Source organism: Phaenicophaeus curvirostris, chromosome 1 (assembly GCF_032191515.1).
Source record: "Phaenicophaeus curvirostris isolate KB17595 chromosome 1, BPBGC_Pcur_1.0, whole genome shotgun sequence".
NCBI classification, from domain to species: domain Eukaryota; kingdom Metazoa; phylum Chordata; class Aves; order Cuculiformes; family Cuculidae; genus Phaenicophaeus; species Phaenicophaeus curvirostris.
Genome location: NC_091392.1, coordinates 31,390,743 through 31,407,054, shown reverse-complemented (window position 1 = coordinate 31,407,054; position 16,312 = coordinate 31,390,743). Strand labels below are relative to the sequence as shown.

Sequence of the window (16,312 nt, the reverse complement as noted above, 5' to 3'; positions counted from 1 at the left end):
TTTAATAATCTCTTTAAAACTGACATTGTGATGTGAAAGCAACAGGCGGTTCCTGCAGGACTAGAAGGCAGCAGAGAACAAGCAGTTGCAGTGTAAGAAGGGAGTGGGGCAGACACTGATTTTTCTCCAGCAGCAAAAGCCAGGAATTCTGTACGTTAGAAACAGCTAGTTTCCTGTTGCCTTATGGAAGCAGCACAGAGGCCTCAGTAGCAGGACTGAAGTGTGTTATGGTTAAAGTTTTTACATTTTCAATAATAAGCCATTTCAAAACATTCTGTTCTTTTAAAATGCTGAAGTAGTTGACCAGTGATTTAACAGTTCTGTCTGTTGTTACTTGCTCAGCATGAGGTAGTAAGAATAAATTAGTCGAATGATATTGTTCATTAATGCTTTTTTTCTATGAAGTTGAAGAAGTTTCCTGCAAAATTCAAGCTGAAAAGAACATTCAGTGGCTTGGCTGTTCTTTTAACTGTCTCGCCAACACATCCCTATGGGAAAATCTGCGATACAGGAATTTTGCAGTTGAAAGAAGGAAATTTGAAGATATGTTGGGCTAGGATTCAATAGAATAATTTTAATGCAAAATGCAATACAGGAAGAAATACTAGAAAAAAGAAATAATACCAGGCCAACAGCACATCATATATGCAGACCAGAAAGTTCCAGAAAGCAGAAAAGCTGATAATGTTGCACTAAATACTAATAAAATATTTGCTACTGTTGTCTACTCCATTTCAAAACCACTTGTGTATCAGAAAAAAGCACATATCAGGTTTTTATCTCTTGTAGCTGCTCTTGAACCTGCAAAAGAACAGACAGAAATATAAATAACTGCTACTGTAACCACATGCACACTCAAAATAAGCCTTTTAGCTGAAAAGCTACACACCGTCTTAATGTCTGGCCTTCGGTTTTTTTTCTCATTCAGACACCGGTCGGCAACTGAATATATTTTATGAACTGAAGGTACATCCCAGTCGTTCATCTTTCTGTCAACGTAATCCTCAATAGTCGCTTCCTCATCCTCAATGTCATCTTTGATACTTAGCTACAAGAGAGTTTGAACCCATGAGCTGGTAACATTCTAAGCAGCTGAAACTTCATGTATTCTACACTAATACTTGCTTTTGTGAGTTCTTTTCTCAACCACTTTTCTAGACAAAGAATGATGACAATTGTTCAGCAGCATAATTACTCATCAATATTTGCAGAAAGAGCCTATGAGACTATAGATGGACTATACATTTTAATTATAAATTATCTCTAACTGAGTTAACACAGAACTGTAAAGCATTTTTCTTTAAGCTGCATCACACAGCTTTAACTTTGCCAGTTCAAGGCTTACTTTCTTAGTATTGTCTCTTTTTTAAGAAAAGCAGCATGATCAACATAAACTATTTACGTTTACTAAATGATCCACGAATATGCAAGCTTAAGTATGAATAATTTTTTTTTCATCAACTTTATAAAGCCCCTTTCTGTAAATCAGTCTTCTATCACCAGTCTTTGTGGCTGGTGTATCTATTCTGAAGGAAACTTCTAGTCTGAAACAAATTCATAAACGTGACTATTTCAGTCCAAAGCTCTTCAGCTCTAATACACTTGAAATGCCTTATCTGTAATCACAAGCAGTTTGCAGAACACCAGACAAGTCAGCATTGTAAATGAAGTAAGACAAAGTCAGTGAGTAGAAGCAGGTCTTCTGCCTTCCTCTGTAGATCAGTCTGAAACTGCTGACTAACATTCAATTACCCCAAAATTTTCAAAGCTAAGGATGCCACATTGTCTTGAACTGACCATTCTCTCTATGCTACCAAGAGTACGTTACAAACTGTACCAGTCAGATCATACTTTGTACGCCTTTTTATATCCTACATGTGACAGCCTCCTCCAAAAAACCCCTAAACCCCAAGATTCAATTTGACAGGGACCAAGTTCTCCGAGGTCTTTAGACAGCTCAACAAATAAGTATTGCTACTCCAGAAGAGTAAAAAAAAGGAAAAGGGGGGAAATAAAATCCATTGGTAGTACACAGATATTCCTAAAGCTGTGGAAGGAAGTGATCTGCTGTCAAACAGTATGGAACAAAACCTATCCAAACCTTAATGCTCTTTCACACCTAGTAAATAAGCCTTTATGTAAAAATATTCAAGGAAAACCTTGGATTAAGTAGTTCAGAATTCATTTTAAGCTAAATGAAAGGCTAAATCAAGAACAGCCTTGTAACAGTTGTAATTCAAGAGAGTGACTCTGAGACATTAGTGAGTGACTCTGAGACATTAGTTTCCTAATTAGTAGACTGAATTACTCATTGAATAGTAAAAAAGAAAACAAAATCCAACACATCTCTCACCCTGAAAAAAAGCCCTTACATTCCAAACTTCCCTAAGGTTAAAACACAAGGTATTTGCAAATTATTAGTAAAGTTGAAAAGGATGAAAATTACAGGAATGGTAAGAAGTACAAAGAACCATAAAGAAAAAACAAGAGATGAATACTTTAAAATGTTCTGGTGAATGAGGAACTATGAGGGTATCTGGGTGGAACAGGAGTAGACTGATAAAGCACAATGATATTGCAGTAAGAAGCAGTACCGAACAAAGAATTATAGTATCAGATTGGAAGATGACCTTTGGGACTTAACAATCTTTTACCAGCCATGAGATAAAAGTTTCAGTCAACTGAGCAAACACTGGCACAAGAGCTGTCTTCTTAACTAAGTATTTTGATGACTAATTTGTCTCAGAACCTGTTAATTGACTATGATTTCATATAAAGTGATCCTGGAGCAGAAGGAGGAGAAAATAAAAGGAAAATACCAATAACTGTGGCTCCCGGTTTTCATCCACTGGTGGAAGACCTGTTATTATTTCTAGTAAGACCTAGAGGGGAAAAAAAAGATCAGAAGAGAAAATACATCACAGAATAATCCATCTGCAAAAGGAAGCACAGCCCCTCATGTTTCAAACAATGCTCACAGGATCCATGGTTCTCCAAAGAGAGTTTTCATAGAATCATAGAATAACCAGGTTGGAAGAGACCCACCAGATCATCGAGTCCAACCATTCCTATCAAACACTAAACCATGCTCCTCAGCACCTCATCCACCTGTGCCTTAAACACCTCCAGGGAAGGTGAATCAACCACCTCCCTGGGCAGCCTGTTCCAGTGCCCAATGACCCTTTCCGTGAAAAATTTTTTCCTAATGTCCAGCCTAAACCTCCCCTGGCGGAGCTTGAGGCCATTCCCTCTTGTCCTGTCCCCTGTCACTTGGGAGAAGAGGCCAGCACCCTCCTCTCTACAACCTCCTTTCAGGTAGTTGTAGAGAGCAATGAGGTCTCCCCTCAGCCTCCTCTTCTCCAGGCTAAACAACCCCAGCTCTCTCAGCCGCTCCTCATAAGGCCTGCTCTCCAGCCCCCTCACCAGCTTTGTTGCTCTTCTCTGGACTCGCTCCAGAGCCTCAACATCCTTCTTGTGGTGAGGGGCCCAGAACTGAACACAGGATTCGAGGAGCGGTCTCACCAGTGCCGAGTACAGAGGGAGAATAACCTCTCTGGACCTGCTGGTCACACTGTTTCTGATACAAGCCAAGATGCCATTGGCCTTCTTGGCCACCTGGGCCACTGCTGGCTCATGTTCAGTTGCTGTCAACCAACACCCCCAGGTCCCTCTCCTCCAGGCAGCTTTCTAGACAGACTTCTCCTAGTCTGTAGCCCTGCACAGGGTTGTTGTACCCCAAGTGCAGGACCCGGCACTTGGCCGTGTTAAACCTCATGCCATTGGACTCAGCCCAGCGGTCCAGCTGTCCATACAATTGATTGCTGTTGTTCTTACCTTTATTTTCATTAACTGTTATTAGCAGTGTGGTTTATGAATTTCAGTGCAAGTTTTCCTCCCCCTACTCTGTATTGCTTCAAAGCAAAATGGAAGGATTTCCCAAGTATTCAGACCAGTACTTGGTCTGCCTCCTCATGAAAGTAAATGCCATGACGGAAAGGATCTGTAGCAATTAGGGTCTTGGATCTACTCAGAATGGATTCACTATCCTCCCAAACATCCTCCACCTCATGTCTTTTTTGAACTTATTTTTAAAGCAAATCCCACATGGGGAGCATACTTTTGGTGCTTAAAACCAGTAAAACACACTCAATTTTGGAACATTTTCTTGAAAATTTCTTTTCCAGACAGTTACATTTTTATGCAATACTATGAAAGAAGAAGCAGTGTTCCACATTACTTCATACTACATTAGGTAGCACCTGGAATGTTGTTTTACTCCAGTCTTTTACATGCCGATTACATTTGTAACGTAATTATTGTAATTATTAGCAAATTCAATGTTTTAATCAACATATTCAAATTATTTTAAACCAATCAAAGTTTAGAAACACTATGTTAAGAGCATATCTGTTGGGAAAAGGAGAAGTGATAGATCAGAGTAGATTAAATAATTTCAGACATTTTTGATTTTCTTAGCTTTTATAGTCTACAAAAGAAGTCATATACTGCTTCCCACATTCTACTTACCACTCCAAAACTGAAGATATCAGATTTAGGAGTCACCTCTCCTCGCAGAGCTTCAGGAGCCATATAGGCTGCTGTTCCAACAACTCTTTCAGTCAAGATTGTTCGGGTGAATGTTACAGAGGCTCTTGCAAGTCCAAAGTCAGAAATTTTGGGTGCATATGTATCAGTTAATAAGATATTTGCACTAGGGTGGAGAGGGAAAAAAAAAAGTAATTTTCTGAACCAGTACAGTAATTACGTTTTACAAGACTAATAACTTTAGTAACCAACTGCAAACTGCTGGTTTTGTTTCTTGAAATCTAAGACATTTATTCGTTAGCGATATAACAAAAAGTGTAAAAGTTAGTTTTGTTGGAAATAGCTTGATTTAAAAATTAATTGCTCTAAATAAATCAAGAACTGGCCGCTAGGATTCATCCATATTTTTCTTGTGCATGCAAGCATTAAAGAAAGAAACGAAACACACAAACAAGGAAAAAAAAAGAACAAACACTCCCTCCTTACCCTCAAACCCTTAAAACATAAAAATTCCTTATAAGAGACCAATTACGTTACACCAATGTTTTGCATCTGTATACTCTTTCTTTAGGAAGGATAATAGAGAATACTTAGTTCTGATCAACTGGTATGGGATCACAGTATGTCTAAATCTCTACTCAGAAGTAACAAAAGCAGGTTTTAATACCTATTTAAAACTACGTCAACCATTACAAATTCACATGCCAAATGTATACTAATACTCTTATTCTTCTCTTGGAAGAGGAACAGAAAACTTATTAATGCTGGAATAATATGTGTGCTGTGTTTCCATTTGATCTCCAGCTTATAATTCCCTTAAAAAAAACCCCTGAAGAATGAAGCTCATCTAAAAGACCGTAACACTTTCATAAAATACTCGGCAGATGAATTATCGCATAAATCTTCTACTGTGTTTCAAACCTGCAGCACTTGGAACCACTTTAAAACCACCTGATTTACCATTACTGTAATTCTCATTTTCTGACCCCCTTAATGGAATCATAAGAAAAATTACATAGCCAGATACAACATGTAACAGTTCTAGAAACTTGTATTTCTAACTTCCCCTGTCTTCACCAAACCCCCTCAACAAAATCAACACAGCTGTAAGTTACAACACTTGTTAATAGGACTTCTGTAAATAGTGTTAAATGCCAAGACCACTGCAAAAGGCCAAACTACAAGTCAAGGCACCATCCACCGACTGGCTTCATATTTAAAGCTCAGCTTCTAGAAGAAGGAAGAACAGGATCACAATGTCAGAAATCTGAGCTTCTTATCAACTTGGGATGAGCCCAAAAAGTGGTCACTTTTTTGATACACCACAAAGAGCGCAACAGAAGCAAGTTTTACTGCAACTGTCAAGCTTCAAGAGACAAATGAAGTATTTCCCGGGCATAACCAAGCCAAAAAACTATGGGTAATGATGAGAACACCTCCTCAATCACATCTCCTCTAGCCTATACAGAAGCTGTTCTAGTGCATCTGCGGTTATGAATTGTATTGTCACCTCACAGCAAAGTGAAGACAGAACATTCTAAGATGTCTCTTCATTGAAGATTTAGCTGGGAATGGCGGCACTATTAACACCAACGAAATTTATTGAACTCTTCACACTGCAAGTGCAAGAGGTTGCAAAACAGAATCCAAACAAAAGACAAAATAAGACAACACAAACCCCAACCCTATAATATGATCAACTCACAGCAGTTAGAATGGTAGAGTAGCGCAAGGTAAGAAATGCATCCCTTCCAGTCATTACACCTGTCCAGAGGCTTAAGCAGGGAAGAAAGAAGACACATAAATTGTCAAAGAAGCAAGCACATTCTACAAGGCAGCTGAAGCAAAAGCTTGTTCCTTACAAGCTGGAAGGTCACAGAACCAAAGTGATCTACATTTAACAGAGTTGCCAGAAGCCAAAAAGTTACTGAAACATTCATCCATAAGACCGAATTAGTCAGTTGCTCCTTCTTAACCCACAGAAGGTGTAAAGCATCTGGGTCTTTTCTTGAAAGATTTGGACTGCTTCAGTACTTTTAAAAAAACAAAATGTAACAAAATGTAGCAAGTAATGGGAAAAAAAACCCACCCAGAAAAAAACCTACAACAACCCCCCACACACCTTTTCTGAGCTCTGATATCCCTGGAAAAAAAATCTGGTGTTACAAGCAAGTAAACATACATTATCCTTGAAGAACCCTGAACTTCATAAACCTGAAGGAAGTAATTTTACTGTCTTCATAATAAACTGCAGTAAATCAAAGGAGACACTCTGAAGAAATGCTCTGGGGCAAAAAAAAAGGTCGGTTTTCATCTGAAAAATTCCCTATTTAAAAGTCATTATATTCTCTAACAGCAGCTTTTTCATTAGCAGCAGTTGTGAAAGAACAGAACTTCTGGGTGTCCTCACAGCACTCAAGTAACTATTTGATAGTAACAGATTACAATAGCCTCATAATTATCTTTAGAAGTCTGTACTGGTCACGTCCTTGTGGCACAGACAAGATTACGTTGATGGATGTCACTTACAGAAAAGACTGTGCCCTTGCCTGAAACAATGCCTCTTGCAGTTTGTTCTCTCTAAAATGATTTTAACATGGTGAAGAAGAAAAAAGAAAAACAAAAAAGGGAAATGCAGCCAGCGGTAGTCAGCAGCTTTTACCTTTTAATATCTCTGTGAATATGATTATTTTCATGCAAATAGTTGATGCCATTTGCCGTACCTTGAGCAATTTTACATCTTGTATTCCAAGAAATTGGTGGAGTGTTATCCTTGAATAGTAAAGAAGCAAGGCAAGTAGAAAGGTAAAAATCTAATATATATATGCCCACATAAAACAAAACATACAAACCCGCCGCTATCCAAAACTGACTTCTTGCTATGTTTTGTGGTGTTCAAGTACATAATTAAAAAAACTAATAGCATACATTTCTTAATGTATTTGGACAGAAATACATGCATTTGTCACATTCATTTTTTTCCCATGCATTTTGCCTTAGATTAACTAATCCATTGCAAAAAAGCTTACTTGATAATATTCAACTCTGACTATATAAGGACAGCTGGACTACAAAGAACTACCTGTATCTACCACATCTTCCACTTTGTACCAGCACTGATATATGAACCTTTTAATCCAAAGCTAATAGTTCAAAGCAAGCAATAGTTTTTACTAACAATGAGATTTTTCAGCATTTTTTTTAGTTTACCACTTCAAGAGTTTAGCTCAATTAGTATTACTTAAGTAGGACTTAGAAATGAGGATTCCACATTTCAAAACCACTTCATAATCTCATGAGTGGCCAAGAGAAGAGGATTAGAGTATCTTATCATTCTACCACCTTGCTCGCCTGCTCCTCGAAGTCCAAACAAGAAGATGACATAAGCAAGTCTGTGCCTCAAATACATCCAGTGAGGTCACAAAATGAAGTTATCAGCAAGAACACACATTCAGTAAGCATATTCCTCTTCTATTCAACTTTATCAGAAGAAGATTATTTCTGATTTATAGATTCTGATTTAGATACTTTATGATTTATACCATGAATTCGGCTATTGCTTATAAAGGGCTTGGTTATTTCTACTTTAGCTCTCAATTACTACCAATCCTTAAGCTCACTCAATGACAACGGCCAAAGTTACATAGATGAACATTTTCACATACACCCTTGTCAAGCACTGTTCATTTCTACAGATAAATTTGCATGATCTTAAGTGCAACTTAGCCTCTTTGCTGCACCTATTCAATTAAAAAAAAATTCACAAAATTGCACATGTAAGCGTGTGCAAGCAAATCAAACAACCCAAAAATATTCAGTCCTTTCCCCAACCACTGCTACTCATTCTCATCCTAACACCACTTCTTTCCTGTTGAGTAGAAGTATCTGTGCAGCTTTGCAGAGGAAACGTCTCCAGGTGAAAATTTAAGATTTTTTTTCACCACGTATTTTTTCAGACAGATCAGTTCCCTAAGACAGCTCTTTCTCCAACCACTAAATGCCTAAGCCAGTACAACAGGAAGTTCAGTGCAGAAAAAAAGCACAATGACATTTTTTATGTCTGGAGGCACGGCGGGGTTGCAGTAGCACCAGTTTAAATTCCCCAGATTACAATCTCAGAGGCTGCATTTGCTTAGTGTAAAGAAGACTTTTCAATTCCTTCAACAAACTAAGATGAACACTCATCTACTAAGTTAAGTCTGGCTTACTGTTGGCAGCACTCTACCAAGCAACTGTTTGTCCTTCATACACAGAGTTGCCTCACCAAAACCAAATCAACTTACTATTTACTAAAGGGCAAGGCTAAGAAGACACATCATTTGATTAAGACAGAAGAAAGCATTGCATTTACACAAAATACTAATTTAAAAAAATATATTTCCCATTTCTTCAGGGACTTTGGAAAGAGTTACGCAGGCTATGAACATTGTGTTATAGCCACTATCAGAAAGGCAATGCACGAAGGGCAATTTCACAATGCAAAATCTCCAGAACTAGCAGAGAACATGCCAATGACAGAAGTAGTTAAACATCATTTGACTATTGCAGTTCAGTACTGCTTCAAAGATACTTCACTGATACTTATGCTTTTGCAAAGTAAGACCATTTGAAGCTAGAAAAGATCTTACTTACCAGACAAGCAAGTCTGTCAAGCAATGAACCGTTGGGCATGTATTCGTACACCAGACACGGCTGAGCACCATCACTTGAGAAACCAAGCAATTCTACCAGATTCTCATGCTGACACCTAGAGCAAAAAACTCTATTTGTATGTGCTCTGAAAGACCCAACATTTGAGGAAAACACAAGGCAGAGGGAACTTGATCCCCAGTTACCTGTTCCAGCCCTTCTGCACATAGCCAGGATTCTGCAGTGGTGCTTAAAAACAGACAAAATACAGCCATGCTTCTTTCTGTTCCACTTCATGTATATTGTTTTTTTTTATTGCACCATTTTTTAGCAATTAAGCATTTTATAGTTAAGGTACGTACATTGGGGTTTTTTTAGAAATAATGCTACTGCGTACTTAACAGACTACAGTACTGTGTAAACGAAACTTTTTTATGCACTGGGAAACTAAAAAATTTAATGTGGTGCTCTGGAATCAAACCCTCAGTACCTTCAAGGTATGCCTGGACATAGGCCTGTATGTTGTGTGTGAAACATTCTCATTTAACATGAAAATTGAGAAGTTATGCTACAAAGACAAAAATAAGGGATCACACTAGTGAACATGTTATCTGCCAACTTAGATTCCATAAAAGGTTATGATGACATTGTATAATACTGTACTCACTTTGCCATTATTTTTATTTCTTGATCAAATTGCTGTTTCAAGTCCTGCACACTAACATCAACCATCTACAAAAGAAAGTATTTCACGTTAGTATTGCTGGCCATATCAAAATGCATGGTTGTTCACTAAAAAAAAGAAGGAATTGTAAGCTTTTCTTTAAGTCAGTTACATGCAACAATGACCTAACTATTTAGAAGTATCAGGAAATGATTTTTAACTTCTTGGAACACAATATTATTGGATAAACAGATCCAGTTTCAGCATAGGCACCAACTTACCCATTTTATCTCACTGCAGCTCACTAACAGCACTTCCTCCTTACAAAATTAATTACTCACACAGATCATTGGTTATGAAGATTAACATTCTGTGGCAACCTGTTTAGCTTGTGAATTGTTCATCTGATTCTGAAAGGGAAACCTCCCTAGCACCTCTTTCCTTCTGCCACTTCTTGTGTACAGGGGAGGGGGGGAACTAGGGGAACACTCTGCTCTTCCAGACAATTCACCTGAGCCACTTAAAGGAGAGTGACACAGTGACACTTCCTGAAGCGTATCATTCACACTTTCCACAGGTAAACAAGTCTATACTGTAAACTACACAGTCATTAAAAAGAAAAATGCGCAGGACAACTCACAGCAATCAGCTTCTTGACAGCCACGTTTCTGCCATTGATGTAGCCTTTGAACACAACGCCAAAGCCACCTTCTCCCAGTTTATTACCTCCAGCTGATTCTGGTCGCGCATCGAAATTATTTGTAACACTTTCCAAGTCATGAAACCAAAAATTATGGAAATCTGAAAGACACGTTTGGCATTTAGCACAACTATGTTTTCATTTAAGAACAAGTGCATTGAATACATTCTCTGCTTCAGTTCTGTTAAACCAAAAACTCACTACCACACAAATCCTGAGTAGAGCCCAACTCCAGCATTGTGATGAAGATAACAGAAAAAAATGAAATGTAGATAAAACCCTATAATTAGCAACACATAATCTTCTTTGCAACTAGCACTGTAGCAACCTTCTAATTGTGGGTTTTTTTAATACCTGTAACATGGGTAGTAGTTGTAACATGTGCAGCAGATCACAAACAGCGCCATGATGTGTCAGATGTAAAAATCATATCACGTTTCTGGCAGCAACCCAAAAGTGGAACTTTAAGAAGGAATAGACCAACCATATACTTTCCTGTAATACTTTTGTCAACCATATTTTCTCCAATGTTCTTAGTAATTTCTGATATGTAAAATCAGATTTAAAACACCAGAAGCTAAACAGTCTACAAAATCAGTATCTAAACAGGGCAATTTAATTATGTGTAGCACAAAATAAACCACAATTTAATTAAAAGTCACGTTTTCCATCACAGTAGCTGCCTTAGTGACAAGGTAAAACTCAGATACCTCATTACTCAGGCTAAATTCAGTCATCCCAAATAAAAGCAAAAGCAAGACACCATTTCCTATAGATGCATGATGATGGGAATATAGTCATTACATTAATGCATTCCTAATTTATTTCACATGAGGTGAAGGACAAACCAGCAAAAAAGATCATACTTCATTCTACCAAACTAAGTGCCTACCTGTGTTACTGGACTGTGAGCTGCTATTTTCTTGACTCAAGTATGAAGGAGCTGAATTTTGCTTCTCAGTACTCTGAACTAAAATAGGTTTTGCAGATGCCACTTCTTTTTCCTGTACAGGCAGTTGCTTCTCATGTATAGGCAAGGTTTCCTGTGAAGAAAGAGGCAATGTAACTTCTTCTGTCATCCTTACAGCTTCTGAAAATGGAATTTGGAGAAAGTGTTAACCATATTAGGAATCAGAAAAAACAAGTAACACTCATGCCAATATTTACTAAGATTATGAGACATCTAAGCATCGTGAGAAGTTTATACTCTGCCACCATGTGTAAACTGCAGGACTCTTATTTAAACTGGAAACATATTGAACAGCATCTATAAAACCGTTGTTACAAATAATGGAAAGTACATCCACTTTTAGTTGTTTTTACCTAATCCTTTCTCACTTTCAAATTACTGTGAAGCTCTTTAGCATCTTAGAAAACTGAAAACACAGTACAAAATGTACAAGAGTAATAGTTACCTGGAAGCAAAAGGCTTGCTGGTGCTAGGAACTGATTCCTAATCAGCAGGTCCACAAGATCACCAACAGTACAGTTTGTCGTTCCCCAGTCATAAAGTAATTCACACGTGGGGCTCTTTCCCATTGTTACAAATGCCTCAAATCTCCTTAAAAGATAAATAAAGACCAACATTAAAAAAAGTGACCTTGAGAATCATGAAGAAGGGAAATAAATAAAAAAAAAAATGTACTGAACTATAGTGTACTGTACAATTATTTGCAAATCTTCTGAAAACTCAGCTAAAAAAAATCAAACCAAACCAAACAAACAAAAAAGGAAATATGGGGAAAAAAAGCTCAGGGAAAAATATACACATGGCCTTAACATTTTGCAATGAAACCACTATGAATGAGCACAAGGATCAACAGAGAGAAAATCAGTGTGAGACAAGAAGTCAAGTAAGAGCCACATGAAATGGAAAAAAAAAATTAAGGTCTTCCATTCACATTTCTCTTTGAGTATTTCAAGATAGGCATCAAGCAGCAATTGAGATCCATTATTCTGACCGATTTCTTATTACAATAGAAAAGGATCTAGTGCTAACAACCCTGGAAAGACTGTAAACTGAAGATTTAAAACAAATAACCTTTGAAATAGCTTAAGGATTCAACAAGCCCTGCAAGCAAGACCAAGTTAATTAAACACTGCTGATATTACTTCTCGATTAAACTTGTTAGTTTTAGGTCTCTGGCACTCCATATTTGTTGGACATTGTCTCTGGAACAGCAGCTTAGGAGTTACAGTCCAGTTGCCTCTTGCACTTTTCTTGTTCAAAGGTGCACAATGAAGTCAATGTTTACTAGTCTGTAGGGTACAGAGTTACACAGCCAGTTGCTGTATCACTAAAAATATGTATGTCTGTAGCTCTTATTAATTCTAATTTCTGATTCTAATTTCCTTAGTCAATTTTCTTTGGCTATAGCTTGTCTCAAAACTTAACTACAGACCAATTAGGAGTAATTACCTTGAGTTCCCCAAGGAAATGGTACTGTAAAAGGTAAGAGTTACCTACTCATTTAACACAAACTGCACCGTATTACAATAATGGGTTGGACAACATTGTGGGATGGACAATGGTATTTACGTTAACCACGTTATATCATGTGACTTCTATATAGGACCTTATGTGCATTTGGTTGTATCTGCTTTCACCGGAGGGGTTGGTTATGTCTACTGCCAACTTCTTCCACCCTTCCTGTGGATCGATGAAGTCCGCCAGCTGCCGCATGAGCCCATAGCTCAGGCAGCGCACGAATGTGGAAGTTGTCACAGGCTTGCTCATCTTTGGCTCCTAAGAGACAAATGGCACCATTACCAAGGGGGTTGGTTTGTGGGGCTGTGGCAAGACAGCGACACCTCAGACCAAACATTGCAGCGGCTGCCTTTCCTTGCTCTGTCCTGCCCCCCAATACCTAAAATGCCTGCAAATAAACTCCTTAAGACTAATTTTTGAGTTTTAGAAAGCAAACATCCTTTATGCAGCCTGGGCAACACGAGGTCTCCATCAATCACGTGCAGCAAGACAAGATCTGGGGATAGAATATATTTCCCATTTACATGCATATGTACAAGTTTTCCCAAAAATCTTATGCATATCCCATTACCTTCCAAGGACTAATTTTAATGTTATTATGAACTTCACAACAGTCAAAACTCTTGCTAATTTGGAGCTGGCTCCAGCTCTCTGCCTGACCTTGCACATGAGATACGGAGACACTGCAAGCAGAGGTGATTACAGAAGAAGATTCAGCATAGATCACACTGCACACAGCATGTTACCATCTTCAAAGAATGAACAGTGTCTGGAAAAAACACTATATAAAAGAAAACACACTGTCAGAGGGACAATTACTTAGATGAAACTTTACTTTAGCTTAAGACATATTTCACTTTTTGTAACAGTAACTACTTCTTGATGATGTGATTGAGAGCTGCCCTGCACAAAAGGACTTGGGGTTGCTGGTGGATGAGAAGCTCGACATGAGCCAGCAATGCACGCTCACAGCCCAGAGGGCCAACTGTATCCTGGGCTGCATCAAAAGCATGGCCAGCAGGTCAAGGGAGGTGATTCTGCCCCCTGTTCCTCTCTTGTGAGACCTCATCTGGACTATTGTGTCCAGTTCTGGAATCCTCAACATAAGAAAGATATGGAGCTGTTGGGAAAGGTCCAGAGGGGGGCTACAAAGATGACCAGAGGGCTAGAGCACCTCTCATGGGAGGACAGGCTGATGGAGTTGGGGTTATTCAGCCTGGAGAAGAGAAGGCTCCGAGGGGACCTTATAGCGACCTTCCAATAACTGAAGGGGCTACAAGAAAGCTGGGGAGGGACTGTTTACAAAGGCTTGTAGTGACAGGACAAGCGTCAATGAGTATAAACTGGAGAGGGGCAGATTTAGGCTAGAAATTCTTCACCACGAGAGTGGTGAGGCGCTGGCACAGGTTGCCCAGGGAAGCTGCGGCTGCCCCATCCCTGGAGGTGTTCGAGGCCAGGCTGGATGGGGCCTTGGGCAGCCTGGGCTGGTGGGAGGTGTCCCTGCCCATGGCAGGGGGGCTGGAGCCGGGTGATCTTTAAGGTCCCTTCCCACCCAAACTATTCTATGATTACAGTATCGACCCCGCGGCTCTCCCAACCCGCCCGCCCCCCTATCCCCCACCTCACCCCTCACCGCTGAGCCCCGTCGCCTCCCGGCAGCGGCGCCGCCCCTTCAAGTCAACCCACCCCCGTCCCGCTTCCTCCCCACGGCGCCGCTTCCCCTTTAAGAGGGAGGGACTGGCCCCTCTACCGACCGCGGCGGAAGCGCGCTGCTCCTCTAGCCCCGCCCCCTCCGGCGCGAACCATTGCTGTCCCGGGGGGAGGAGGGGAGCTCCCCTGGCACTCCTTCCCCTGGAGCAGTTGGTACCGTCCCGGTGGCCCCGCCCAGGGAAGCTGTGGCTGCCCCGTCCCTGGGGGTGTTCAAGGCCGGGCTCAATGGGCCTTGGTGGGGGGGTTGGAACTGGATGGTGTTTAAGGTCCTTTCCAACCAAATTATTCTGTAATCCTATGAGATTATGACAGGTGGGTAAGGGGACCCTCCTGCTGAGCCACGAGATTGAAAAATCTCAGGTTTATGACTAAAAATCTTAGATTTGTGACTAAAGGATTATGTGGGGGGCTTACGTGTGTTTTTGCCCCAAGTCAGAATCCAGTTACCTGTGAGAGTCTCCTTAGAGGCTGTGTGATTCGTGCGCGATTCCCAATATTTCGCAATGCTGGAGGTTGTAAATAGTTGAATTCAAGTCACAGATTAAAACAAATTCGGGATTGTCTTCATAAATTCACTGCTGCGTTAGGGCTTAAACATTCCAGCTAATTAGCAGATATATAAAAACATACATATATAAAGTAAGCAACAGTAAAAACTCAAGTTAGGAGTTATTTTTCCTCGGGAAACACCTGACAGAGTCAGAATTGTGATTCTTACCAAGACCTTTCTTCTTGGTGAAGGAAGAGACGCCCAGGCCTGTCGACCCATCTGTCAGGTAAGGTGGTTATTTTTTTTCTTCCCCTCAAACAAGGGTTTTCATGTATAAATTTTATACCTTCTGAAAATGTTTTGGCCCCTGTTGGTGTGGTGGGGACTAAGTGAATTATTACGTGTTGATTGACCCTTGGCAAGGATGACACATGTCGGGGCTCAGCCCTTCCCCACGCCTTCAAGGCAGGGAGCTCAGTATGTGCTTTTGGGGGTCTTTCTGCTCTTAATTGAAGTAGCACCAAGCTGTGAGGCCGCCGTCTCACTTTGGGTGCCACTTAGTTGGTATGAATCATTGAATCATAGAATCAGCATGGTTTGGGTTGGAAGGGACCTTAAGGATCATCTAGTTCCAACCGCCTTGCCATAGGCAGGGACACCTTCCACTAGACCAGACACCTCATGACTACACCAGGAAATGTGAGACCACCACCCAATCTATCTGTTTTACCAGATGCAGTTGTCTGTTGCCGCTCTCCTTTGCCAAAAAAACCCTTACTTTGCCATTCACAGAGCCTAGCAAATCACTTGGGGCACAACAACCCTGTGCAGTGCTACAGACTAGGAGAAGTCTGTCTAGAAAGCTGCCTGGAGGAGAGGGACCTGGGGGTGTTGGTTGACAGCGACTGAACATGAGCCAGCAGTGTGCCCAGGTGGCCAAGAAGGCCAATGGCATCTTGGCTTGTATCAGAAACAGTGTGACCAGCAGGTCCAGAGAGGTTATTCTCCCTCTGTACTCGGCACTGGTGAGACCGCTCCTTGAATCCTGTGTTCAGTTCTGGGCCCCTCACCACAAGAAGGATGTTG

The 16,312-nt window shown here is 40.2% G+C and overlaps 1 protein-coding gene across 2 annotated transcripts; it reads right to left on the bottom strand.

The window, feature by feature from the left end:
- Positions 1 to 15: 15 nt before the first annotated feature.
- IRAK4 (interleukin 1 receptor associated kinase 4) lies at positions 16 to 14,668 on the bottom strand. 2 transcript variants are annotated; one of them, XM_069851988.1, is made up of 12 exons: positions 14,653 to 14,668; positions 13,115 to 13,284; positions 11,954 to 12,099; positions 11,431 to 11,628; positions 10,479 to 10,639; positions 9,842 to 9,906; positions 9,178 to 9,292; positions 7,208 to 7,317; positions 4,528 to 4,711; positions 2,820 to 2,882; positions 890 to 1,048; positions 16 to 801 (listed from the first exon to the last, which is right to left on the bottom strand). In XM_069851988.1, exons 2-12 carry the CDS (start codon positions 13,273 to 13,275, stop codon positions 769 to 771), a joined length of 1,395 nt encoding a protein of 464 aa, XP_069708089.1. In that variant the 5' UTR covers positions 13,276 to 13,284; positions 14,653 to 14,668; the 3' UTR covers positions 16 to 768. The 2 variants fall into 2 exon arrangements, with proteins under 2 accessions (XP_069708089.1, XP_069708081.1); XM_069851980.1 differs by lacking the exon at positions 14,653 to 14,668 and adding an exon at positions 13,687 to 13,785.
- Positions 14,669 to 16,312: the final 1,644 nt, after the last annotated feature.

Bases quoted from the DNA above. Each gene is read 5' to 3' on its own strand.
- IRAK4 (XM_069851980.1), bottom strand. The intron at 7,318-9,177 runs GTAAGTAAGATC...TTACTATTCAAG, and splicing joins TTGACAGACTTGCTTGTCTG to GATAACACTCCACCAATTTC. The intron at 2,883-4,527 runs GTAAGTAGAATG...TTTCCCCTCTAG, and splicing joins ATATCTTCAGTTTTGGAGTG to GTCTTACTAGAAATAATAAC.